The sequence below is a fragment of the Panthera uncia genome, assembly GCF_023721935.1.
Source record: "Panthera uncia isolate 11264 chromosome A1 unlocalized genomic scaffold, Puncia_PCG_1.0 HiC_scaffold_17, whole genome shotgun sequence".
Lineage (NCBI taxonomy): Eukaryota > Metazoa > Chordata > Mammalia > Carnivora > Felidae > Panthera > Panthera uncia.
The window spans coordinates 56,568,168-56,595,344 of NW_026057577.1; the positions used below are offsets into that span (position 1 = coordinate 56,568,168).

Genomic DNA, 27,177 nt, shown 5'->3' on the forward strand with positions numbered 1-27,177 from the left:
CCTTCCTTCCTTCCTTCCTTCCTTCCTTCCTTCCTTCCTTCCTTCCTTCCTTCCTGTAGGCTTCACACCCAGCACGGAGCCCAAACATGACACTTGAACTCACTTCTCTGAGATCAAGACCTGAGCTGGGATCAAGAGTCAGAGGTTTAACCGACTGAGCAACTCAGGCGCCCCCAGATCTTTCATTTAATTGTAAATCATTTAAAAAGTTTTCTTAGTTTCTCTGCATATCATCTTAAGACTTTTCTAGAACAAGTCAAAATATAAGTGAATATATAAGTAAGAGCATGGCCTTCTAAGTAAGATGGGTCTGGGCTTAAATCTCAACTCTAGCCCCTTGGGTGAGTTCCTTAACCTTTAGGAAGCTTTAAAGTCTTCAGCAGTTAAAAAGTGGGGTTGCTGTGACTATTACATGAGCTGATGTTTGGGGGGGATTCATCAGCCCCCTCATACTGAGTCACAGAGCAGTTCTCTTGAGTGAGGCCCCTGAATCCCAGCCCAGTTTTCTAGGATTTCATTTTACTAAGTTTCAAGGAAATTTTATCTCTATTCTGAGGAATTTTAATCACAGTACCTTAGTTTGCCATATGAAGATTTTAGAAGGAAAGAAATAGTATATGTAGGCTATTTGTATAGTGGTTACTACTGTTAACTCAAAAATAGAAAATAGATTTTTCCAATAAAATATATTATAAATTTATTTTGCAGTATTTAAGATAGACAAACTACAAAATATAATTCTTTAAACACCTAGGTAGTCACTCCTAAGCCCCTGGTAGTTCCTCTCCTATCTATATACATTCCCCTTTCCACCAGCCGGACCACTTGGCCTTAATTGGAAATTTATAAGCTTTTCTCTGTACTGTTAAAATATGCCTAAACTATATTCAGTATTTTAAATATTTTAAAACTTTAAATGGTGTTCTAAGCTATGTATTTTTCTAGATCTTTTTTTTACTTGAGGTTTGTGAGATTCATCCATTTTGAATGAGTAGTTCTTAGAAGAGATATTTTTGTTGTATAATAATTCCATTATATTGATAGTCCTCAAAATATTTTTTCTTGTGATGCATGCTAATGGATTTTGGATTATGCTGTCTCCAAATTTTATGTTAAAAATTTGCTCCAAATATTCTTGTAAATGCAGGATACCCCCAGAGAAACCCACAGAGATCAGATAGGAGTTGGATTGTACAACATACACTTCTACATCTTTTTTAGAATATTTATCAAAGTGGCTGGACCAGTTTACCTACCCACCAACAATGTATGAGTTCGTGTGGGTCAGCCTTCTGGCCCATGATACTGTTTGACTTCCTACTTCTCCCATTCTGTTGCTTTTAAAAAATGGCTGGGTGTGACATAGGATCTCATTGTAATTTAGCAGTATTTTCCTATTACTAAAGATTGAGCATTTTTTCATGCGTACATTTCCTTCTTTGCAAGTTTCTTTTTCAAATCTTTTGCCCAACTTTCTTTTTGGTTGTCGTTTTTCCCTGATTGTTTTTAGAGGTTTTTGTTATGTTCTGGTTACTAATGCTTGCTTGTTTCCTGAATTTTTGATTTTTTATCTTTTGGGCTCTCCCTTTTTCCCTTTTTATTAGTATTTTTTGATTTTGCTTTAGTTTTTGGTGAATAGAAGTTTTAAATTTCAGAGGCAAATCGATCTCTTTGACAGTGATATATTTTGATGTGTAGTTATCTGTATGTTTTTGTAATGAAACATCATGCTGGCAAATTAATGTACTGTTCTAAGAGATCACAAAACAGAGCATAAAAAAAAAATCACTAGATATGTCACCCACTGTATCCATGACTGTAAGTAATCTTCCATATAACGTGTTTTATAACACAGACAAAATTTTTTTTTTAATTTTAATTTAGAGGTCATTGGTTTGGGGAAATCATCACGTGAAGGATTTGCTCTTGCCTAAGTGATCTTGTGATTTTGGAGAGGGTGTTTGGGTAGATTTTGGTCCCTTTCACGAGGCAATTACTCAGTTGTTATTTCTTGAATGAATTAACATGTAATTGAGTCTGCTGTTGACAACAGACAAGTTTGCTTAGAATAGACCAGTGGTTCTAAACCCTAGCTTAGCACCTGAGATTTTAAAAGTGCTGATGCCTGGGACCCATCCTTAGAGATTGTGATTCTCTTGGTTTGAAGTAGGACCCACACATATATACATTTAATAAACCTCAGGTACTTGTAATGCAAAGCACATGAAAACTTCTAGATCAGAGACCGGCAGCAGGAAGTTGAGGGGAGGGTCAGAACCACCTACTGGGCCCTGAAAGTTCTGAGCAGCAGAGTTGCCAGGAGATGCTCTAGGGTGACCAGAATCAAAGCAAGGGGGGGCCTGGAGGCTGATGTGAGGACAGAGCCCATGGTGAGGGCCCCATGGCTGACAGAGACGGAAGGAAGCATGTTAGATGTGTTGAGGGCAGGGGAGCCTGAGGAGTGGATGAGACAGGAGAGCAGAACGAGACAGGCACGTGCGTCCTCATAGTCCGTACTGGTGCCTTTCGGACTGAAAGCCAGAGGGCAGGCTTGGGCCTATTAAAAAAGGCAAAAGTGATACACAGCCTTTGCTTGCTCAGAGGAATAAAGAATTTGGCGGGGGAATGGAGGGTGGACAGGGAACACCTTGAGAGGATTCAGTACTAAAGTCAGAGGCAATGGGTCAGCAGGCACAGTTGATTAAGGGCATTTAAAAATGAGTCTTCCTGAGCCTACAGCTCCCTTTGGTGATGGAAATGATCTTTACCAGGGAGTCGCCCCTCTCCATAGAAGTGAAGTCATATTTGCTTTGAGCTGTGCGTGTGTGTTCACCTGTGTGAACACTCAGTACTGATGATGGCAGGGAGGAAGGGATTCCAAATACGAAGTCATTGAAGTGGGGGAAGATTCAGACTTTGAGCTTGTTTTTTGGAAGGTGGAAGTTAAGGAAGCCCCACACAGTAGCCCAGACACTCATGTACACACACACTTGACTTTCTTCTTCTTAGTCCTGGCAGCAGCCCTGTTAGTATGGACAACCAGGACCCGAGCAGGGATTGGTGGAGACTGGATCATGTGTTTTGTGAAATCAGAACCACACCCAGAAACTTGTGACAGAAAAGTGCAGTCAGAATTCTCTAAATGCTGGAGCATGATGGAAGAACATGGCACTCGGTGTGCCAGGGGAGAAATGAAGTCTCAGTCCTGACTCCGCTACTTAAAATTTGTGTGATTTTAGGCAGTTTGCTTCAGTTCCATTTATTTATTGAATACCTTATAGATCCTGGGAAGAAATTGGTGAGGAAGACAGACTGTGTCCTCAGGAAACTCAGTTTTGCCAAGGAGAAAGGAGTAATACAGTAAATGCTTTGCAGTAGGGGAGGGTGCTGAGGAGAGCCATTTAGGGGTGCCGGGGTGCAGCTGGGCTTGGACAGCCCTCATGGTGGGGGCACTCGAGCAGCTGTGCCTGGCAGGTGGGGTAGCAAGGGTTTTCCAGGTCAGCTGCTTTTCTTCCTGACTTCTCACTTGCTTCCTGTTTGAGGGAAGCTCTAAAACTCAAGTGCAGGTTCTCTGGCAAACCTCCTGAAGCTGAAAATACCTCGCAGTGTGGCAGTCAGCTGCGGGGAACGTGGTGCAGTGACGGGCAAATTAGCCAGCCTCAACTGCCTTGATTTCTCTCCAGATTTTGTCTTTCATCTGCCTGACCTGCACCAGCTGGTTTTCATCTTGGAGTTGCCTCTCCATTGAAATGAGGCCAGGCTTTGTGGGGGTTTTTTGGTCCGTTTTTTTTTTTTTTTTTTGTTCATTGTGACATATTTTTCCCACTTGTTTTCAGTGCTCTAGTTCCTACTCATGGCAGCGTGTTTGTTTTGGTTTTGCTAAATCTGTTCTTATCTATCCAGAAAGTAGACAAACCAGATGTTTGATTTTTTGTTTTCCCAAGTCCTAAATCTGATTGTGTGAATTCTCCACTCAGAAACCTACAGCGTGGTTGGTGCCTACAGGTAAAAAAGCAAGGGGTGGGGAGGGGCACATTCCTTCCGGGGTCCTCTAAGGGACTGAACCCAGCCCTCCCAGTCTAAAGTTTCTTTGCCATTGTACCTTTGTGACCTGGCCTCCATTCCTTTGATTCTCTTGTTCCGTATGTCTGGAATTTCTTCTCCCAACACAGTCTTAACATCCTCCTGTTTTTCATGAGCTGCTTGCCTCCTTGATCTCTCTGCCCTGAAAACCAGAAGTACTTTTTCCTTTCTCTTAGCTTCAAAGTTTGAGGGAAAAATCTATCAACCAGAATTCTGTATCTCATTAAACTGTCAGACAAAAGCAAGCGATAGACATGTGGAGACCAACAGAGACTCATCGAGTTTGCCACTCACACACCCTTTCCATTCACAATGAAAAGATACAGTCAGGGGCCAACCGTGTGAGTTTGAGATTAATTTAAGTGAAAGTATTTACACGACAGAATCAGCAAATGCCACAAATAGGGCTTTTTTTTTCCCCCTAGAGAGCCAACTTTTCTGTGAATTGGTTAGCCTGCTGCATGTATTTGCATGTGTTTGTTACCATGTGTGGACGTGTTTGTTACCATGTGTGGACGTGTGTACACACAAGTGTTTGACACGTGGTAAACACTGGATGGTTAAATCTGCACTGTCGGTCAGCAGTCCTTCCTCCCTGGGCGGTTGGGGAAAGCAGTGTGGTCAGAGCAGCTAGGAAGTGTCTCTCTTCGCATTCTTGTCTCATCCTCTTCTCCTCCTGGGTGCTGGCATTATGCTACCTGTGACCCCCTCCTTTGCTTGCTTTGTGGCCTTGGCAGACTTCTTGACTGCCTGGACTCAGAACTAATACACTAACTGAGGATGTGTGCCTCTGTACTTGCTCAGAGTTCACTCTTTGAAGTGGAGAATCTTGGCTCAGTTACAGAGTCATCAGTATGTGGTCTCTTGTTGATGTTCATAAACACCCTTTGACAAACTGGTGAAATGTAGGCAGTAAGGCTCCCATGTTAGAAACAGAACTCTGCAAACTGGTGCTGCTGTGAATATGCCTGCCGCTGGTTTACCTCTGCTGGTCGCTGCCTTGCGCCCGCCCTCAAAGCCAGCAAGGAGACCTTCTGCCGTTCTGTTGGGCTAGCTGACCTGGCTTGGACACAGAGGCCAAGGTCAGATGACTGGGAGCACAGGCTAAGAAGGAAAAGGCAAGCCAAGAGACAGGAAGCTAAGTGTAGCTCAGGACTAAGGGAGCTGGTAACCCAAGGCCCTAAGCTGGTGTTGGAGGTGGAGTGTGCTACAGTGAAATAGGGCTGGGAGGAGGTGGGTAAAGATGTGACAGGCAGGGGTCTTGAAGACATTCAACCAGACTTGCACCACTTCTCCTGGGCCCTGCCTCAGATGGCAGCTTCCTGCTGAGCTGGGTTAGGCCGAGGTTAAAATGTTGGATGCAGGCCAGGGACTCTTGGGGCCATAGAAGAAGACGGTAGGGTCTTTCCTGTCATGGCAGGAAAAGGATATGTTCTAGGTCGAGTGTCGATTCGAAAATTATGTACTGTTACTCAGTGACCATTGCCTGTCTCCCCCTAAGGTCACTCCTGTGAAAGTGACTAGCAGAGTCATTGGGAGACAGGGGGGCTTGAGGAGTGTTCCCATCATCTTGTGATGTTCTCTTGGCAAAGTTTAAAAAGGCCTATATAACTTGTACCCATTTGCTTCCTTAGATTTCCCACCTCCTTACGGTGAAGTGGGACCATGTGACCAGGTCTGGCCACTGGACTGAGGGAAGGCAGTGTATGTAACTTACAGGCTGAGACCTTAAAAACCCATGCCCGAGTCTCCTGTGACTTTCCCTCTGCCTTTCTCTTGGCCTGGACTGCTAAGTAACCACAAGGAGGAATTGCCTTGGAAGGTCGCCTCACACCATAGTGAATTTGGTATGAATAAAAAAATAAACCTTTATAATATTAGGCCACTGAGATTTTGGGTCTCTTTGATACCACAGTATAATCTAGCCTATTGTAATTCACATGGCTAAAATAATGAAATGGATTTTGAGAATTAAATGAGAAAATACTGTTAAGCTCCTACCACTGTACCAAACATGTAAGTCATTTTAACATGTCAGTTTATCAACCTTCTCAACCCTGGGCCTGTTACCTCATTAGCGCCAAAAATAAATAAAGTAATAAAGTAATAGTTACCTCCCCAAAATAAAAGAAATAAAATACATGAAAAATTTTACCTCATGCCAATGAAGTAATAAGCTTCAGGGGTTTTTCCTTCCCTCTTCTTCTGAGTTGTGATCAGAAGTCATTGAGAAGGTCTTTGTCCTCCTTTTAGAACACTTCTTCCTCTACGTTCAAATCTTGCAGTCCCCTGGAGGTAACATACTGAGCTTATTTGATAGTTCCAGCAAAAGCATCGTATTTTCTAAAGACATAAAATGCATGGCAGAAAGGATCATAGTTTAAAAGATTTGCCAGTGTTGACAATAATGCAAAGACTATTTCAGAATTACTCCAAATGAGTCATTATTTCCTTACCTATAAAGAAAATGTAATTGACTTTATTTTTAATGTTGATATTAAAAACCCACAAATGCCACCTCTCAGGGCTTTTATCCCACCAAGAGACCTATGTAAAAAAGTGACTTGACCTGTGTCATGTCTAAATTCAGTAACATAAAAAGCTGAAATGTAATTGGGTCCTCTGGGCCTAAATGAATAGGAGACAATAATGAGAATAATTTCCTTGAAGAGAATCTAGTCATTTGTGTGCCAACAGTCATTACACTGTTCCACAGGATTTGTTCTGGAGAGATTTCATCAGGAATATATTGTGAGCTCTTAGTCAACAGAGGAAAAAAAAAAAAAAGCAAGCTATCTATGTAAGTACTTCATGCACATGGTGGTTATTTACAAAGTTATACAGAAATGTATGAGTTACGGGGCACCTGGGTGGCTCATTCGGTTAAGTGTCTGACTTCAGCTTGTCTGACTTCATGATCTCGCGGTCCGTGAGTTCAAGCCCTGCATTGTGCTCTTTGCTGACAGCTCAGCGCCTGGAACCTGCTTCTCATTCTGTGTCTCCTACTCTCTCTGCCCTCCCCCGCTCATGCTCTGTCTCCCTCAATCTCAAAAATGAATAAATGTTAAAAAAAAAAAAAAAAGAAATGTATGGGTAGAGTGAATTATTTTTTTGCATGGTCTGTGCCCTTCCAGCAAGGATCCTTCTCCCTATCCCTTAGCCTTCCAAAGTGAGTCACTTCTTATTTTATTCCTTTCAAACTTTATACTACTTATTTCATTTATTTTCTGCCCCTGGATGACCACTTTGGGAGCCAGTTTTGCTGGAGAAACCATTCACAGGTGGCCTGTTGGAGGAGAGCTTACATATGTGGTGGGTGCAGTAAATCCAAAAGAGGGCACAGAGACTGTGAAGAGATACCCTAGATTATCAGTCAAATTTATCTTACTGTACCAAATTGGTTTTGCTTCTTAATTATTAGCTTTAAAATAAAATTCTAGCAGTTGCACTGCTTTTGAAGGGCCGTGTCTGGTTCAGACAAAAACTTTTTATTTTTTTTTTAATATATTTTTTTAGTGCTTATTTTTGAGAGAGAGCAAGAGACAAAGTGTAAATGAGGGAGGGCAGAAAGAGAGGAAGACACAGAATGTGAAGCAGGCTCCAGGCTCTGAGCTGTCAGCACAGAGCCTGACGTGGGGCTTGAACTCACGAACCACAGATCATGACCTGAGCCAAAGTTGGTCGCTTAACCAACTGAGCCATCCCGGTGGCCCCTAAAATCTGTTTTTAGGGTAGAGCTGGGTGGCCGGTGGGATGCACAGTCCTAGTGACCCAGGAGGTGTGGTGCTGGTCCTTTTTCAATGGAGTCATTCTTGGGGCTGTGCATATATGCTGGGTCTGCTACCAGCAGTAACGCTTTGCAGTATATTGTTTTGTTTAAAGGGAAGAAGCATGAGGTCTCATGTTCTTTGACCTGAAGGTAGCAGCAAAACATGGAAGGAACTTGTTTTTGGTCCATGGGTTCCGGGACTTGAGGCCCTGGGCTGTTACGAGTTGTGCCAGGCCTACTGGACGGACCCACTGTCCAGAAGCTGCCTTTCCAAGCGGAACCTACCACAGAGGACCAAGAACCTCACTTGAGCCGTCATCTGAGGGCTTTGAGTTTTATGCTGGCTAGTTTGGTAAAAGACCAAAGCCCCCCAGCAGCTTTGCTTCATGCAATGATGCTAGGGTTGAGGGATCAACTTTAAAGAGAAAAGTGTGAACAGTTCAGTCATGTTTTGGAGAAGATACAGACCATGCCCAGCAGGAATCAAGCACGGAGGAAAAGGAAGAAAGGAGAAAGGGAAACTTTTAGTTTTCAAAATTAAAGCATAATGAGAGCTCTGCTGTTATTAACTGATAAAGCCTCGTCTTGGTCCTTGGTTTATTACTGAGTTATTTCCCGCGCTGTGGATTTTTATGCTTGCTGAAGGTGTTCCATAGGATTGACAGGGACCGAACTAGTGTGTAGACTGCAGGATAAACTTCCAAGTGGTGGCACAATGACTACATCTTCTTGGAGAAAAACAAAATTGGATCCATAGAGGTGAGGCCAAGACCCTTGGTCCAGTAGTCTAGAGAAAAATCCCTCTTAGAAATCCAAGCACAGTAATTAAAGACAAATATTTGCTCTATGCTTACAGCTGAAGCAGTGAGATGGCTTTGGCCGCTGAATACCTAAGCTCATTCCTGGAGTGAATCACGGTTTGCCTCTTGGCATGCTATGGGGTTCCTTAGTTGATTTGAAGAGGTTCAATTGAAGTGAGTTTATTCATGGTAAACATGGGCAAGAATAAGCTGTTTATTCCTCATATAAAATGAAGATAAGGAAATGAAGATCTAAATAAAGGAACAGATCTTAAAACCATAGAGATGTTGTAGTTCCCACATTTAAGAAAAACTTGTACTCAAGATTTCAGAATAATAATTGTCTAGCATGGTGCCGAGCACATAGTAGGTGCTCAGAAAATAATGTTTTTCTCCCATAAAACGGTACTTGTTTATTATAAAAACCCATACTTAAAAACAACCTGAAATCCACTACTTCATATTTGATGATATCCCTCCAAGACATTTTCAGCACGTATAAATGTATATATTCTTACACAAAACCAGTATTATGCCGTGTATGATGTTTTACTTTCTCCATGTCCGTAAACTGAATCCTTACAGTTAGGGTCTATAAAGTGGCATAATGTAATATTCTGAGGAAGGAAGAATTCGTCACTCCTGGTAGTTTGAGTCGACACATCTCATGTTTTGTCCTTTATTTAGCAGGTTTCTTCTGCGGAGGTACGCATTGGGCCCATGAGACTGACGCAGGATCCTATTCAGGTATGCCTCCATTACTCAGCTGGGGCTTTGTTCCTGGAGGGGCTCTTTCAGTATCACAGCACGTAGCCATCCTTGCCCCTCCAAACACACCTGTACATGCATACAGACTGTGTATATATGTCTTTGTGAAACTGCTGACTTTTCATAATGTCATACTTGAGGAATCAAATTGTTTTCTTGAGAATTTAAACACTGCCCCGTCTTGAGTATAAATACAGGAGGTAGGTTGCGTGGTGGGTTGGGAGGGAGGACAACTCTCACTAAAAACTTGGACTGCTCACACCCTGCAGCAGTCAGAAAGGGAAGAAGCTATGTGTAGCAAGTGTCAGGGCTTTTGCCATGAGCCACAGGTGGATGTGAGTCTTGGCTCTACCAGCCAGGTCACTAAGCTATGTGACCTTGCTTATATTGCTTGACTTCTCTACCCAGTGCCCTGTCTGTAGAGATGATAATTCCCCTCTCTCATGGGGAATTAGGGGTTAAATTAAATTGCACTGAGTGCCTAGAAGACTGTTTGGCTGCAGAGGTCTCAGTAAATGACAACTGTTGTTGGCTGGGAAGAAAAGATGACAGGAGGCTCCTCTTTCCTGTCCCCTGTGTCTTGAGCCATGTGTTCGTCTGGACTCTTTAGTACTGAGCGAGCTCCAGGAAGAGAAGGCCCAGTGCCTATGGCATTCACCTGACTCTAAAAATGGCAGCAGCTTTGCAGCCATCCTCCCCACAGCCCTCAGGGTCTTTTGGCCGCTTCAGAGGAACATGGGTGGAAGGATTGGTACCCTTTTAAATCAACAGTGGTTATTGTTAAATCTCCATCTGCATACACATCTTCCCGATAGGCCTAAATGAGCAAGCCTTCTCCCTATAAAAAAGTAGCTTGTTAACACCTGGAAGCTTGTGCATTGGGAAAATTACTTGGGAAAAGTGCATAATGCAGAAAAAAAAAATGTAAGCAAACCAAACATGTAGATGAAAGTGAAAAACCAAACAAGGAAATGTACTGTTTGATTTATGAGCAAATGGAAAAGAAAATAATGTTTTATTGTTGCTTAGAAAAGGAAATACAAATCTAGGGAAAGGAAAAAAACAAAAGGAAGATATTTAGCTTGGGAAAATTGGATGAAAACAAATTTAGGAGTAGAGAGAGAAAAAAGAATTTACTAAAATAAACATAAGCCACAACTATCTGTATAGAATACAAACAAGTGGAAAATTCCAGTAATCATTCTAGGGGCGTGTACTTTGTGCTCCATTTTGAATAAAGGCAATGACAAAGGATCTAATAATGGTGTTTATTCCCAAAGCAATTTCCAGAATGTTCCTTGAGATTAGTATAGTTTTGGAACAATTAGTTTAATTTACCTTAATTTTTACTCTCTGTTGTACTGGAAATTAATGATCATACTAAGGATGTCTCGACTTTTAAAAACATAATTTGTCAAATTGTAAAGTATTTCAAATATTCATTAAAGTACATGAGTATAGCTGTACCCCTTTTATTGAATATTAACATTATACTTTCTCTGTTTGAGTTTGTTCTCCAGAAATTAAAGATTCCCCTTAATTATCTTTCTGTATTGCTCCCCTCCAATCCTCCCCTCCCTAAAAGTAACCACTCTTTGGAAATTGATTATGCTAGGTGTTTGTATATTTATTCTACATATGTGTGTTTCCATTCATAATAATTACTTTGCTTTTGAATATTTTAAAGCTTTATGTCAAAGGGGTGAGGCTATAGGTATCATTCTGAAATTTTTCTTCATTCATCATCATTTGATGTCGTGTGTAAGAATCAGTTGTCCAATCTGAGGTCACAAAGATTGATTGCTTTGGTTTTTTCTAGTTTTACCTCCTAAATTTAGCTCTATGGTTCATTCTGAGTTAATCTTTGTATATGATATGAGGTAGGGCTTCGTGTGGATATTGAGTTGTCACAGCACCACTTGTTAAAAAGAATATTCTTTCCCCCATTGAATTGTCTTGGCACCTTTGTCAAAAATGAACTGACCATAACTGTGAAGGTTTATTTTCTGTATTCTCAATTCTGTTCCACTGGTATATATGTTTGTCCTGTGCCAGTACTACACTATCTTGATTACTGTGCTGGTGTGGTGTGAGTCGCCTAAAAGATTGCAAATCATATAACAGATTATGAATCTGGTTTTGGATATTGCAACATTAACAATTTTGTCTCCCAGTTCATTAATACGATGTTTTTATTTATTTAGATTTTCTTTAACCTCTTTTAACAGTGTTGTATAGTGTATGTCTTTGGTATTTTAAATTTATTGTGTGATACTATGGTAAATGGAATTATTTCCTTAATTTCATTTTTGCATTATTCATTGCTAGTATATAGAAATAAAATGTATTTTTGTTTCTTTACCTTGTATCTTACAACCTTGCTGAGCTCCTTCATTAGCTCTTGGAGTTTTTTATGGGTTCTTGAGGATTGTCTATATACAGGGTCATGCCGTTACTTCTTCCTTTCCAATCGGAATGCCTTTTGTTTCATTTTATTTGCCTCTTTGTCTTGTTAGAAACTCCAAAATAATGGTGTGTTTAATTTTGTAAGAGACTTCGATATTTCTTCTCAAAGTGGGTTGTACTGTTTTATATTCCTACACACAATATGAGAGTTCTGGTTATTCCAAATTCGTGGTAATGACTCGTGTTGCAGTCTTCTAATTTTAGCTAATTATCTTATGGTGAATTAAATTTCTGTTTCTCCATGACTAGTAATGTTGAGAATTTTAGTGGCTTATTGGCAATTCTTTTATCTTTTGTGAATGTTTGGTTAAGTCTTATTTTTAATCGGATTGACTTTTTATTAATGTCCATTTATTTTTGAGAGAGAGAGCGCCCAAGTAGGGAAGGAGCAGAGAGGGAGGGAGACAGAGGATCTGAAGCAGTCTCTACACTGACAGCAGAGAGCCCAATGCAGGGCTCGAACCCATGAATCCTGAGATCGTGACCTGAGCTAAAGTCAAACACTTAACTGACTGAGCCATCCAGTCACCCAATTAGATTGACTTCTAAAACATTATTGAATTGTAGTTCATTATATATTCTTATTACAAGTCCTTTGTCAGATTTTGAGAATTTTGGAGGAGGAGTTAAGACAGCAGAGTAGTAGGAGGACCCTATGCTTGCCTTATCCCTCAAACACAGCTAGAAGAATATTAAATCATTCTGAATACCCATGAAATTGATCTGAGGACTGAGAGAACAAACTGTACAACTAGAAGGAGAAAAGAGGCCACACTGTGGAAGGGAGAAGATATGTGATTTGGGGGAGAAAAGAATCACCAGTGCTGCAGAGGGAGGGATCCCTGATGAGGGAGGGAGGGAGAGTGAGAGAGTAAGAGAGAGAGAGAGGGAGGGAGAGAGAGGGACAGAAAGAACAGAGGGCATGGCATTGCACAAGAAAAGTACTTCCCTAAAACCGTTGGCAGGCAGAACGAAAGGGGCTGATTATTTCAAGTTTTTACAAGCCACGGAGCTCAAAGACTAAAGTTTTAGAAATCTGTGCCGTTGCTGGGTGGAGCCTGGTGGGCATAGTGGTGCTTCTGTGGATAAGGAGGGCAGAGGGCCCAGAAGTGAACAGAATGGTCTCAGGATCCCTTGAGTCGCACTGGGAGAGACAGTTCCCCTTCCTGGAGTGCATTTGGGAGAGGTGGCACTGCCTCTCCAGGGACCACAGAGCTAGTGGGTGCCATTGAACTGCCCCATTAATTAGCATACAATCAGAGACACCTGCTGAGGGCAGCTAATTGGATGCCAGCTTTTTGCTTCACTTTACCATACACTCCAAGCCCCTTTGTGTTTATGTGATTGCCCTTCTGGGGCAAATGGGCGCGAGCCACAGTGCAGCAAGACCCTCCCTCAGAGGATCAACACAGGTCTGTGCTGTGCCCTGTCCCTAAGATTTGGAGATTTGAAACACATCTGGCATGCCTGATGTAAAACACAGGAGCACTGCACTGCTGGATGGGCAGATGGCTTGGACATAGGGTGAAGGCAGGGATCTGATGGATGTCTGCAACAAATTACAGGAGATTGTTCACTCTTCTGTGAGGGCTTCCTGAAGAGTAGCAGGCATGAACTCTCCTCTCTGGGAGGAGAGAGCCAGCTGATGCCATTTTTACCCCTGCCCATTAGTATGGATGGACTTCAGTGAGTAACATGGAGGCTTGAATTATTTACACCAAGCCTCCATCCCCTGCTCTCCACAGGTGCTTGTGAACTAGGGCCTGAGAGTCAGAGCAGCAGCAGGCCCCAACCCCAGAAGATCTTTACAAACCCCTGTGTCCACCAAATCTGATCGTAGAGTGCTAAAAGCTTCAGCTCTGGGGAAAATAGGATCTACCTTTTTGTAATAAGCAGACCAAAGCACACTTCGTTAAAACTTGCCACACAACGGACAAGTTCCAGACAATTCTCATGCAGGCAAAGAGAAACTGTGCAAAGGACTGACCAGAGGGAAAGTGCAGCCAAAACACAATAGTGGAGTGCACACAGTATCCACCAGAAACACTTCCTGAAGCAGACAGTATAGGACTTCTTCTTAATATGGACATTACTCTCAGGAGCAGGAAACATAATAGATTTTCCTAACACACAGAAGACAGAGACCCAGATACAATACCAAGGTGGAGGAATTCACCGCAAAATAAAGAACAAACGAGGTCATAGCCAGGGATCGAATCAAAACACATATAAGTAATATGCCTGAGCCAGAATTTAAACCAACAGTCATAAAGATACTAACTAGGCTTAAGAAAAGCAATAGAAGACCCCAGTATAATCAAGGTACAAAACCGACTGAATGTAATGACCACAAGGATGGAAGAAACAGAGGAATTAATAAATGACATAGAAGATAAAATTATGGAAAATAATGAAGCTGAAAAGAAGAGGGAAAGAAGAATACTGGATCATGAATGTAGACTTAGGGAACTCAGTAACCCCATAAAGTGTAATACCATTTGTCAGAAGAAGAAGGGTGGGAGAAGGGGGCAGAAGGTTTATTTGAGCAAATTATAGCTGAAGGCTAACCTCATCTGGGGAAGGAAATGGGCATCCAAATCCAGGAGGTTCAGAGAACTCCCATCAAAATCAACAAAAGAAGGCCAACACCAAGACTTATCGTAGTAAAATTTGAAAAATAGAGGAAAAGAAAGCAGCAAGGGAAAACAAATCCCCAACCTGAAAGGAAAGACTAATAAGATTAGCAGCAGATCTCTCCAGAGAAATTTGGCAGACCAAAAGGGAGTGGAATGATATATTCACGTTGCTGAACGGGAAAAATATGCATTCAAGAACATTTTATCCAGCAAGGCTGTCTGTCATTCAGAATAGAAGAAGAAATAAAGAGTTTCCCAGACAAACAAAAACTAAAAGAGTTCTTGACTACTAAACCAGCCTTGCAAGAAATATTAAAGGGGACTCTTTGGGAAAGAAAAACCAAAAGCAACAAAGACTAGAAAGGAACAGAAAATCTCCAGAAACAATGACTTTACTGGTAATACAATGGCACTACATTCATATCTGTCAATAATAGATACTGCTGTGTAAGTGGATTAAATGTTCCAATCAAAAGACATAGGGTATCAGAATGGATAAGAAAACAAGATCTATCTATATGCTGCCCACAGCAGACTCATTTTAGACCTAACAACACCTGCAGATTGAAAATGAGGGGATGAAAAAAAAACAAAAAAAAAACAAAAAAAAAACAAAAAAAAAAGAAAATGAGGGGATGAAAAACCATTTATCATACTAAAGAACATCAAAAGAAAGCCAGAGTCGCCATACTTAAGCTAGATTTTAAACCAAAGACTATAACAAGAGATGAAAAAGAGCACTATATCATAATAAAGGGGGTCTATTCAATGGATCTAACTATTATAAATATTTATGCCCCCAACTTGAAAGCACCCAAATACATAAATCAGTTAATAACAAACATAAACTCATTGATAACAATACAATAATAGTAACGGACTTTAATACTCCACTTAGAGCAATGAACAGATCATCTAAGTATAAAATCAACCAGGATACAATGGCTTTGAATGACACACTGTACAAGATAGACAACCAATATATTCAGCATATTCCATCCTAAAGCAGCAGGATACACATCTCCAGAACAGATCATGTACTGGGTCATAAATCAGTCCTTAACAAGTACAAAAAGATTTGAGATCATACCTTGCATGTTTTCAGACCACAGCACTATGAAACTTGAAGTCAACCACAGGAAAAAAAAAAAAAAAGGAAAGACTGCAAATACATGGAGGTTAAAGGACATCCTACTGAAGAATGAATGGGTTAATGAGGAAATTAAAGACAAAATAAAAAAGTACATGAAAGTGAATGAAAATGTAAACACGATAGTCCAGAATCTTTGGGATGCAGCAAAAGTAGTCCTAAGAGGGAAGTATATAGCAATACAGGCCTACCTCAAGAAGCAGGAGAACTCTCAAATACACAATCTAATCTTACACCTAAAGGAACTAGAAAAGGAAAAGTAAATGAAGCCTAAAGCCAGCAGAAGAAGGAAAATAATAAAGATTACAGTGGACATAAATGATATAGAAACAAAAGCCAGTAGAATAGATGAATGAAACTAGGAGCTGGTTCTTTGAAAGAATTAATAATAATGATAAACCCCTAGCCAGACTTATCAAAAAGAAAAGGAAAGGACCCAAATATATAAAGCCACCAATGAAATAGATCACAGCCAACACCACAGAAATACAAATAATTATAAGAGAATATTATGAAAAGTTATATGCCAACAAATTGGGCCATCTGGATGAAATGGATAAATTCCTAGAAACATATAAACTACCAAAACTGGAACAGGAAGAAATAGAAAATTTGAACAGACCCATAACCATCAAAGAAATTGAATCAGTAATCAAACATCTCCCAACAAACAAAAGTCCAGGGCCAGATGGCTTCCCAGGGGAGTTCTACCAGACATTTAAAGACTAGTTAATACGTATTCTCAAACTGTTCCAAAAAATAGAAATGGAAGGAAAACTTCCAAATTCATTCTACGAGGCCAGCAGTACCTTGATTCTAAAACCAAACACACCACTAAAAAGGAGAATAACAGACCAATATCCCTGATGAACTTAGTTGCAGAAATTCTCAACAAAATACCAGCATATCGAATCCATCAGTACATTAAAAGAATTATTCAGCATGATCAAGTGGGATTTATTCCTGGGCTGCAAGGATGGTTCAATATCTGCAAATCAACCAATGTGATACACCACCTTAATAAAAGGAAGGATAAGAACCATATAATCCTGCCAATAGATGCAAAAAAGCATTTGACAAAATACAGCATCCATTCTTGATAAAAATTCTCAACAGAGTAGGGATAGAGAGAATATACCTCAACATCATGAAAGCTGGATAAGAAAGACCCACAGCTAATATCATCCTTAATGGGGAAAAACTGAGAGCTTTCACTCTAAGGTCAGGAACAAGACCAGGATGTCCACTCTCACCATTGTTGTTTACCATAGTACTAGAAGTCCTAGCCTCAGCAATCAGACAACAAAAAGAAGTAAAATGCACCCAGGTTTCCAGGGGAAAAGTCAAACTTTCACTGTTCACAGATGATAACGATACTCTGTGTAGAAAACCCAAAGGTTCCATCAAAAAATTGCTAGAACCGATAAATTCAGCAAATTCACTGGATACAAAATGAATGTACAGAAATCTGTTACATTTCTATATATCAATAATGAAGCAGGAGGAAAAGAAATCAAAGAATCTGTCCAATTTACAATTGCACCGAAAACCATAAGTGACCTAGGAATAAACCTAACAAAAGAGATAAAAGATCTGTACTCCGGAAACTGTGGAACACTTACAAGAAAAATTGAAGAGGAAACAAAGAAATGGAAAAATATTCCATGCTCATGGATTGGAAGGACAAATATTGTTAAAATATTGATACTACCCAAATCAATCTACACTTGAAATGCGGTCCCTATCAAAATACAACCAATACTTTTCACAGAGCTAGAACAAACATTTCTAAAATTTGTATGGAACCACAAAAGATGGTGAATAGTCAAAGCAACCTTGAAAGAGAAGAGCAAAGCTGGAGGCATCAGAATTCCAGACTTCAAGCTCTGTTTCAAAGATATAGTCATCAAGACAGTATGGTACTGGCATAAAAACAGACACATAGATCCATGAAACAGAACAGAGAACCCAGAAGTGGATGCACAACTATATGGTCAGCTAATCTTTGACAAAGCAGGAAAGAATATCCAATGGAAAAAAAAGTCTCTTCAACAAATGGTACTGGGAAAACTGGATGACAACATGCAGAAGAATGAAACTGGACCACTTTCTTATACCATACACAAAAATAAATTCAAAATGGATGAAAGACCTAAATGTGAGACAGAAAACCATAATAATCCTAGAGAAGAACACAGGGAATAACCTCTTTGACTTTTGCCATAGCAACTTCTTGCTAGACGTGTGTCTGGAGGTAAGGTAAACAAAAGCAAACCTGAAATATTGAGACTTTATCAAGATAAAAAGCTTTGGCACAGCGAAGAAGATAATTGACAAAACTAAAAGGCAGCCTATGAATGGGAGAAGATATTTGCAAATGACCTGATGAAAGGTTATGATCCCAAATTTGTACTTATCAAGCTCAACAAAAAAACAAATGATGGGGAGTTAAGAAATGGGAAGAAGACACGAATAGACATTTTTCCAAAGACTTCCAGATGACTAACAGACACATGAAAAGATGCTCAGTATCACTCATCATCAGGGAAACAAACATCAAAACCACAATGAGAAAAGCACGTCACACCTGTCAGAATGGCTAAAATTACCAACATAGGAAATTAGAGGTGTTGGCGAGGATGTGGAGAAAGTTGGTGGGAATGAAAACTGGTGCAGCCACTGTGGAGAAAAGTATGAGGTTCCTCAAAAACTCAAAATAGAGATACCCTATGACCCAGCAATTGCATGATTAGGAATTTACCCAGAAGATATAAAAATACTGATTTGAAGGGGCATATACACCCTGATGTTTATAGCAGCATTATCAGTATTAGCCAAATTATGGAAAGAGCCCAAACGTCCATCAACTGATGAATGAGTAAAGAAGTGGTATTTATATACAATGGAATGTTATTCAGCCATCAAAAAGAATGAAATATTGCCATTTGCAACGACATGGATGGAGCAGGAGTATATTATGCTAAGCAAAATAAATCAATCAGAGAAAGATAAATATCCTATGATTTCACTCATGTGGAATTCAATAAACAAAAATGAACATGGGGAAGGGAAAAGGAAAAAAAAGACAGGGAGGCAAACCATAAGACACTCTTAACTGTAAAGAACAAACTGAGGGTTGCTGGAGGGGAAGTGGGGGGATGGGCTAAATGGGTGATGGGTGTTAAGAAAGGCACCTGTTGTGACAAGTACTGGGTGTTGTATGTAAGTGAAGAATCACTAAATTCCACTCCTGAAACCGATATTAAACTATATGTTAGCTCTACTGAATTTAAATAAAAACTTTAAAATAAAAAAATGGATTTTGTGAATATTTTCTTCCAGGCTGATTTTTCTATTCATCTTCTTAACTTTGGCTTTTGAGCAAAATTTAATTTTGATGTAGCCTAAGTTATCATTTCTCTTATAGTTATTACATTCTGTATTCTAAAAGTCTTTACCTACTCCCAGTTCGAGATGATAATTTCTTAGGTTCTTTGTTAAAACAATTAAAAAAATTAATTTTATTTTTATAATCAATCTGAAATTCATTTTGGGATATGGAGTGATAGAGAAGTAAAAGCTCATGTTTTATCCTTGTACTGATACCCAGTTTTTCTAGATTCACTTGTAGAAAAGACTGTATGATCTTCCATTAATATTCTTTGATTCTTTGTTGCAACTTGATTGAGCAATAATGTAACCAGTTTTGAATTAATATTCCACACAAAGCTTTTAAAGATGTATCTCTATTTGAATACTCCGTTCTGTGTACATGAATTAATTCAACCTCATTTATGCTGTTCAAACTCTCTCTCTCAGTTTTTCACTGATTTCTCAGTTTCTGTGGCAGTGGATATAGGTCAATATCAATATCTGTTAATACTTGCTGATGTTTTGAATCTGTGGTGTTAATATATATTCTTGATTATTATATATTCTTGGTGACTCTCCTTTTTATTATGAGGTGTCTCTTTAAACTTTTGCCTTACCTTCTGTTTTATCTGTTGCTAATGTTGCTGGACCAGCTTTTCTTGGTCATGTTTTTCTGGTATGTTTTTCTGTCCATTTTCAGTTTTTCTTTATAACTTTATATTAAAAATGTCTCCTGTAAGCAGCATATAGCTTTGATTTCTCTAAAATCTATTCTGATTTTTGGTCTTCCTTTGAATTCAGTCTGGTTACACTGAGTGATTACTGATAAAATTAGTCTTATATTTTCTGTCTCTTCACCCTTTTTGCTTTGTGTCAAATTGACAGTTTTCAGAATTTTTTGTGTTTTAAACTATACGTTGTATTTCTTTTTATTGGGGGGGTGGTTACCCTTAAGTAATTTAAAAATTTTTTTGAATGTTTATTTTTGAGAGAGACAGAGACAGAGTGCGAGCAGGGTAGGGGCAGAGAGAGAGAGAGAGAGAGAGAGAGAGAGAGAGAGAGAGAGAATCTGCAGCAGGCTTCAGGCTCTGAGCTGTCATCACAGAGCCCAGTGCAGGGCTCAAACTCATGAACAGTGAGATCATGACCTGAACCAAAGTCGGATGCCTGACTGACTGAGCTACCCAGACGCCCCTTGAGTAATTTTTTAATATGCATGTTTGGTGGTCAGATTTTTATAACAGAGTCTCAAATATACTGTATTTCTGTCTTCTCAGACATGATTTAGTCCTTGGTAGTATTAAAATTCCCATAAACAGCTCTATACTCCACTACTGAAAAACAGTGGTCTCTAATTTTGGATTTATTTTTAACTGCTAGTCGTAAACTATGAAATAACAAAATGAATACGGTGAACTCATCACTCAGGGCAAGAGCTGGAATGTTTCCAGTGCTACTGTGTTTGCTGCTTGATTCCCATCACATGAGTTTGGCCCTAGATGCCTGCAGATGCAAGCGGTCGGGAGTCCTTCTCTGAGTGAGGTACACAGCAATCAAGAGATTGTTTTTAAAAAGATAACACCCTCAACTGAGAACTAACGTGTCATTCCCACTTGGTCTGATTGAAGCATACTTTCATTGATCCCTTCAGAAACCAGCTCCAGAGCACCTGTATGTTCAAGGCTCTGTCATAGGTGCTACAGTGGAAGACAAGTGTGCTCAGTCAGTTCTCTCATTTGTAACACTCCAGCTTAAGGGACAGTCATATGTAGTGAAGTGTTTTTGTGCTTCTGCTACTGATAATGTGACTGTCTTAGAAAAATCATACTATGTCCAGTGCCTTCGTATTCGTTTGTTTTTTTTTCCCCCCTGCCTTTCCCCTCCCCCAACTTGGGGAAAAATATCTATTTTTACTTCACTGGCATGCTGCAAATGTTAAAGAGCTGGATCCGCCAGAGTCCTTAGGGCATGGGAGGAACTTGCTTGATGAGAATACTTCAGGATGTGGTTGCTTTTTGGGTGCATTTCTCAGTTCACTGGGGGAAACTTGCTCCCATGTCAGGACATGTAACATGGAGCTCTGCATGCCCTGCATGAGCTGTCAGGAGCAGTGTGAGAAGTGGAATGGGTGGAAGTGTTGGGGAGAAGTGCAGCATGGTATCATAGAGGACGTCTCTCCTGGGGGAAGTGGCCGGGACTGATACTAAAAGTCCTGTTGTCCAGTCTTGGCAAGAAAATTAAAAATAGGAGAAATACTTTGAGGCAGGAGATTCATTTCAGCATTTCAAAATGAAGTGGCCTTTGCTTCATCACTGCCTTGAGGATGTTTACTTGTTCAGTATGTAGAATTGGCAGGTTTCTGCTTACGGTGCTGTCCACTGCCTCCCCCGCTCTGCCACTCCCACTGGGCTTTCCAACTGGATTTGGAAATCCTATTCATCACAACTGTGGCCTAAGTGTTTCCTACCAAGGCTGTACTTGGCATTAAGATTTATTCTTCCATATTGCACGGACACGGATTTTCTGGAACTGTTCAGTATTGGAGCTCATATGGCCTCATCGGGGCTATCCTTACATATTAAGTGAAATGACTGAGTTGTAGAGATGCTTTGACATGGTAACTTGCTGCAGGACTCTCCTGTCCTGTCTGTCCTTCATTTTATTGTGAAGTCATGGCTTCCACCTAGCCCAGTCAGTTCCATGCAATTACAGAGTCGGTAGGAATTTTGGTCCCGTATTTCAGGGGGGGAAGAAATTAACATCATTGCTCAGGCTCTGGAGTCAGGCTGACCTCAGTTCAAATCTTGCTAGTTGTGTGGCTATGGGTGAGTCTCTTAACACTTGTAGCACTTTGTTTCCATGTCTCTAAATTGAAGATAATTCCAACCTCCGAAGAATTGTTGAAGAGTTATTGAATAAGATCCTCTATTTAAAGTACTTTCATTATAATGGCTGGCTCTTAAATTTTCATGAAACCATAGCTGTTAATAGCATCACCTTCCTGGAGACGTTTAAGGAACGCTCTCAAACCATTTTGTGCCTGTTGAATTCACCCCTCACCTGATCACATTGGTCAATAGTTTAGTATGTGGCTAATACTAATAAAATCTATACGTGTGGTCTATTCTAGAAGCTCTTTGTTACCCAGTGTTTGCTTAAAGCCAAACCAAGTATTCTGAAAATTGATGCTTAATAGACAGGGGGAATGCATGTAGAGATGTGTAGACTCATCTTTGTTTATACAAATACTAATAAGTGACATTTCTTTAGGGAAAGGTTAGTTTTATCTTCATATTTTTCATAATTAGTCTTTACTGAGAAAATAGTTTCATACTGATTTGACTATCCGAGACAGATTATTGCTTTCCTCAAAGGTATTTGTAAGCATTTGTTGATTAAACTTGTCAAAGGAATAGTTACAAGGATTTCCAGCAAAGCAAGAGAGCATCTACTGGAGCCCTGGAAAGTTCACCGAAGCAGGAGTTGGCAGATGTGGATCCAGCTCTGTTGCTGCTTGGCTTTGGGAAGGTACTATCCTCATCTGTGGAATGGGGGGTAATGGATCACCCTCAGAGTCCTTTCCTGCTTACAGGAGTCCTGAGAGTCCTGGGCCCTGTTCTTGTAATTGCTACTGGGACACCCTCTTCTCCCAGTCACCTGCAGTCTGTGTTACCCCTGTGAGGCTGCTCCCACCAGACCCCTCTGCTTGATTCTCTTGGCCCTGCCACGGATCAGCCCTTAGTTGGTCATTCTAGCTTGGATGGAGAGATGAATAAAACATTGTAGTTCTAGAAAGGTTTAGGTAGCAGTTTCCTTGCAGAAAGAGGGAGACCCTGCCTGGCAGTTTGAGTTCTTTGTAGTTACATGTGAAAAGCAGTATAGGTTTCTAGGAAGGTTTAGGTAGCAGTTTCCTTGCAGAAAGAGGGAGACCCTGCCTGGCAGTTTGAGTTCTTTGTAGTTACATGTGAAAAGCAGTATAGGTTGCCCAGCTTTGCACAGTTTCAGTGTGTACAGGTTTCAGAGTTGAGATAAATCACACCAGATCCCCACAACATGCTTTGGATTGCAATTACATCAGTGTTCTCATTGAATAATTGCCTTAAATATGAACTGTGTTGCTAGCACTTCAGCCCACATACCACTATGTAAATAACAGATGCGTGGCACAATCAGTAACCAATGACGTCACCTTTTTCAACGTCTTCATGATTGATCTCTGCCTACTGTTCGTCCATGCAGGCACAGACAGCAAAGTGTGTAGTTAGTTGTCACCATCTTGTCTCTCCATGACCACACACGTGACCTTACACACAAACAGATCATTGAGAGAGGGAATGAGCCAACACAGATGAAAGTGCATCAGAGAAATGAGAAGTGATCCTGCCAGAGGGAAGATTAAATTGAATGTAAATGAGGTTAGCGGAGAGAGCTGATTGGGGTGGGAATGTTCACACTGTCACATTGAGATGTTCTAGATCTGCAGCCAGAGGTCGTTAAACTTGCAGCAATGATCAGAATCCATGGAGAGTGTTTGTGATGAAAGTAATGAAATGTCACAGAGGAAGTGGTACCAGTAAAAAAACAGAAAGAAAACTACGTATTAATTAATGAAACTCGGCCTATTTCGTGGCACTGGAAGTTGGGCAGATGAAATACTGGAAGCTGATCGAAGTTTAGGACTTTGTAGTTCACCAGGTCATAGAAAAAATGCTCACTGTGTATTCTATGCTTACACAATTTGGAGAAGGCACATACTGTTCAAGCTACTTGTAAGTTTTTTTAAAAGAAAATATTTTAGTTTTCAGTGCTTCTAACGTTTTCATTTACAGTTTTACTTTATTTCATTACACAGTTAATACCAACTAAGATTTTTCATGTTTGGACAGAATTTATGAAGGTCATAGAATAGTCATTTTTGCCATCATTTAGGGCTGCTTTTTGTGGTTGCTGTTAGAGCCTGGCCCTACCATGTGAAGCAAGGATTGCCTCTAGTAGTGTTCTGACCCTGGACAGGACTCAAGTCCACCCAGATCTGTCCCAGAAGGAAGGTGTTGTCTCATTGTCCCAAGCTTCAACCTGGATCAGATCTTAATCTACTCTTTTGATGTGTTTACAGCAGTGCAGTGAAGTAGATACAACACAATTGTTTCCTTCTGCCCATTCCCCTGCGCCAAGATTCTCTTCTTGGATGTCATGTCCTTATCCTCGTGTGGTCACTGCTCAGTAGTGCATTTACTATGCTTATCTTCCCCTGATTGTCTCCGCTGCTTGCTTCCTAGGGGCAGAGACTAGACTTTGTCCATCTCTATCAGCTTTTTCTCCCAGTTCATAACACTTTATAATAGATCATCAATACATACTCTTTGAATGTTCTGTATATTATTAAAGCAAATAAAAGGGTCGCTTAAGTCTTATTCTTTACAAATCAAATTCATTCGTATGCCTTTAATAATTATGTTTAAAGTTTATTTTCTGAAATTTTGAGATTTGCCTCAGTGAAGGGTCAGTAAATACTTAAGAGTGGCCATGACTAACAAAGTACTGATACATAGAAAATTTTTTTAATTTTTTTAAGTTTTTTTTTTTATTTTGAGAGAGATGGAGACAGTGTGAGTGGGGGAGGGGCAGAGATAGAGGGCGAGAGAGAGAATCCCAAGCAGGCTCCACACTGCCAGCACAGAGCCTGACAGAGGGCTTGATCTCAAGAATCATGAGATCATGACATGAGCTGAAATTAAGAGTTGGACACTTAACCAGCTGAGCCACCCATGCACCCGATACATAGAATGTTAAATAGGGAGAGGGACTGTATCACTTTAGGTCTTTTTGGTTTTCTTTGGTTGCAAGTGACAGCTGCCTTATACAACAAAGTAAATAAATGAATAAAAACGTATTCGTGCAATTTTTTTTTTCTTTGTAGAATTCAAGGAGGAATTGAAAGCTCTGGCTTAGAAAGTGTGGCAGTGAGCCATCTCTGAGTACTTTGACAGCAAGAGTTGAAGGCTCTTGCTTCCATATCTCTACTATTAATGAGCTACAGGTCTCATTTCCTGGCCTTTGTGTCTCTTTTGTTCAAACCCCAAATTTCTGGAAACAATATCATTAGCCCAGCTGCGCTGGGAGATAGGGACAGAAAGTCCAACCCTAGTTACTTGGGCCCGCGACTTTCCTAGAAAAGGTGCAATGTTCCAGAGATAGGCGTACATCAAAAAAAGGTAATTACTATAGTACTTCACTGTAAAATGCATATATATTTTTATTCCTGTAGATTTTTCACTTAGGAGTTGAATTATTGAAAAGTAGTCTTTCTGATTTTTTTTAATAAATGGGAAGAATTTTATTTTTTTAAGTATTAATTCCCGTTAACATACAGTGTTATATTAGTTTCAGGTATACATTATAATAACTTAATAGTTCCATACATTACCCTTAAATGGGAAGAATTTTAAACACTACCCAAAGAAATTCTCTCATGAGTGCTTTTACAATATAATTAGTCTTGTTTTAAAATGAAGATGTTATTATTTAGGTAGGGTGAGGCCAACAGATCAGGAAATGACTATGATTAAACAGTTTGTCACTTGGAGGAGGGGGCACCCTATGCCATGACAGACCACACGTTTAGCACCAAGGTTGCTCAGGAGGCAGAGGGACCAAGGGGAAAACGTGGGCAAGAGTCTCACTGTGGCTTCTGTGGGAAGGAATGGGTAAAGGAGGGTAAGCAGGTTTGGCCAGCTTGAATCATCGCAGGGGAATTTGGGGCATAGAGGTTTGTCTCTGGTTGTTTGATTCCTGGCCCTGGAGTGATTAGGGTAGGTGGAATAGTGGTTCCATGCATTAAAGCGTGATAAAAGAAGTGGTAGGAGTCTGGGCTCTGGATTGATTTGCATTTGAAGGGTGCTTTTCTAGGCATGTTTTCTGCTATTTCCAGAAATTGACTAACCCTCTTTGGAGGCACAGGGTCGCAGGGCTTTAGATGCCAAAGCGTTAGAACTACAGAAAATAACAAGACATGGTTAATACCCTTGCTCACTTTGAATCAGTTTTGTGAGTTCTCATGTGAAATCCAGTATAAGTTCCTCAAATGGCCTTAATGTGACCCAGCCCTCTGCTGCAAACTAGACTTTGCCTCTCACTCTTCCCTCTGTCAGAGTGGCTTCCTTACAGTTCTTTGAACACAGCCAGCACACTTCCCACTCTGGGGGCCAGTAGAGCCCCTCCTGCTTGGAGTGCTTTTCCTTCAGACATCAACTTGGCTTCCTTCTTTGTTTCCTTCAGGCATTTGTGCCTATGTTACTTTTTCAGCGAGACCTACCCTAACCACCTTCCTTAATGTTGCTTCCAGTGCCCAGTTTTGCTCTCCCTTCCCCTCTCCTACTGTTTGTACATAGCACTTAGCACTTTTAACATTCATTGTCATTTGCTTACTTACTATTCATGTTCTTTACCCCTCTACCTCTATAGTGCAAGGGTCTTTATTATTTTCATCACTGTTCTCTAAGCAGTTAAAGACAATGCTGGGGACGTAGTAGGTGCTTGGAAAATTTTTGTTTATTAATGACATTATTTTTCCAAAAGTGGAACAGTCTGTAAGTATTACGAGGTTAATCTTCAGCAGTGCCCAACATGGGAATACAGTGTGTTCTTATTGTATTAGTCAGTTATTGAGGCCAGATGGCATAAAGGAAATCTAAAGTGTTGAGATTCTTGTTTAGCAAGTCCTAGTTCAGCTCGACAGAGGACTGAGAAGAAATTTTCTCATCTTACAAAACAGATGAACATAAGGGAAGGGAGGCAAAAATAATATAAACACAGAGAGGGGGACAAAACATAAGAGACTCTTAAATACAGAGAACAAACACAGAGTTACTGGAGGGGTTATAGGAGGGGGGATGGTTTAAATGCGTTAAGGGGCATTAAGGAATCTACTCCTGAAATCATTGTTGCACTATATGCTAACTAACTTGGATGTAAATTAAAAAATAAAAAAAATTTAAAAAAGAATTAACTCCAAAAAAAGAAAAAAGAAGAAATTCTCTCATCTTTTCCGACTTTTAAGCCCCGTGTATTGAGTTTTTCGTGTTAATACCATAGCTGTTATTGACTTTACACACAAACCAATTTATTCTACCT

The 27,177-nt window shown here is 40.2% G+C and overlaps 1 protein-coding gene across 2 annotated transcripts in view; it reads left to right on the top strand.

Annotated features, from left to right (window-relative positions):
• The first annotated feature begins 9,216 nt into the window (after window positions 1–9,216).
• The window catches only part of PDE8B (phosphodiesterase 8B), a 141,135-nt gene continuing 123,174 nt past the window's right edge, over window positions 9,217–27,177 (top strand). The window contains exon 1 of one of the 2 annotated variants that reach the window (XM_049649690.1): window positions 9,217–9,399. In XM_049649690.1, the coding sequence (XP_049505647.1) occupies window positions 9,373–9,399 (27 nt within the window). In that variant the 5' untranslated portion in view covers window positions 9,217–9,372. The remainder of the gene's footprint in view (window positions 9,400–27,177) is intronic. The other variant, XM_049649689.1, reaches the window with a different exon arrangement.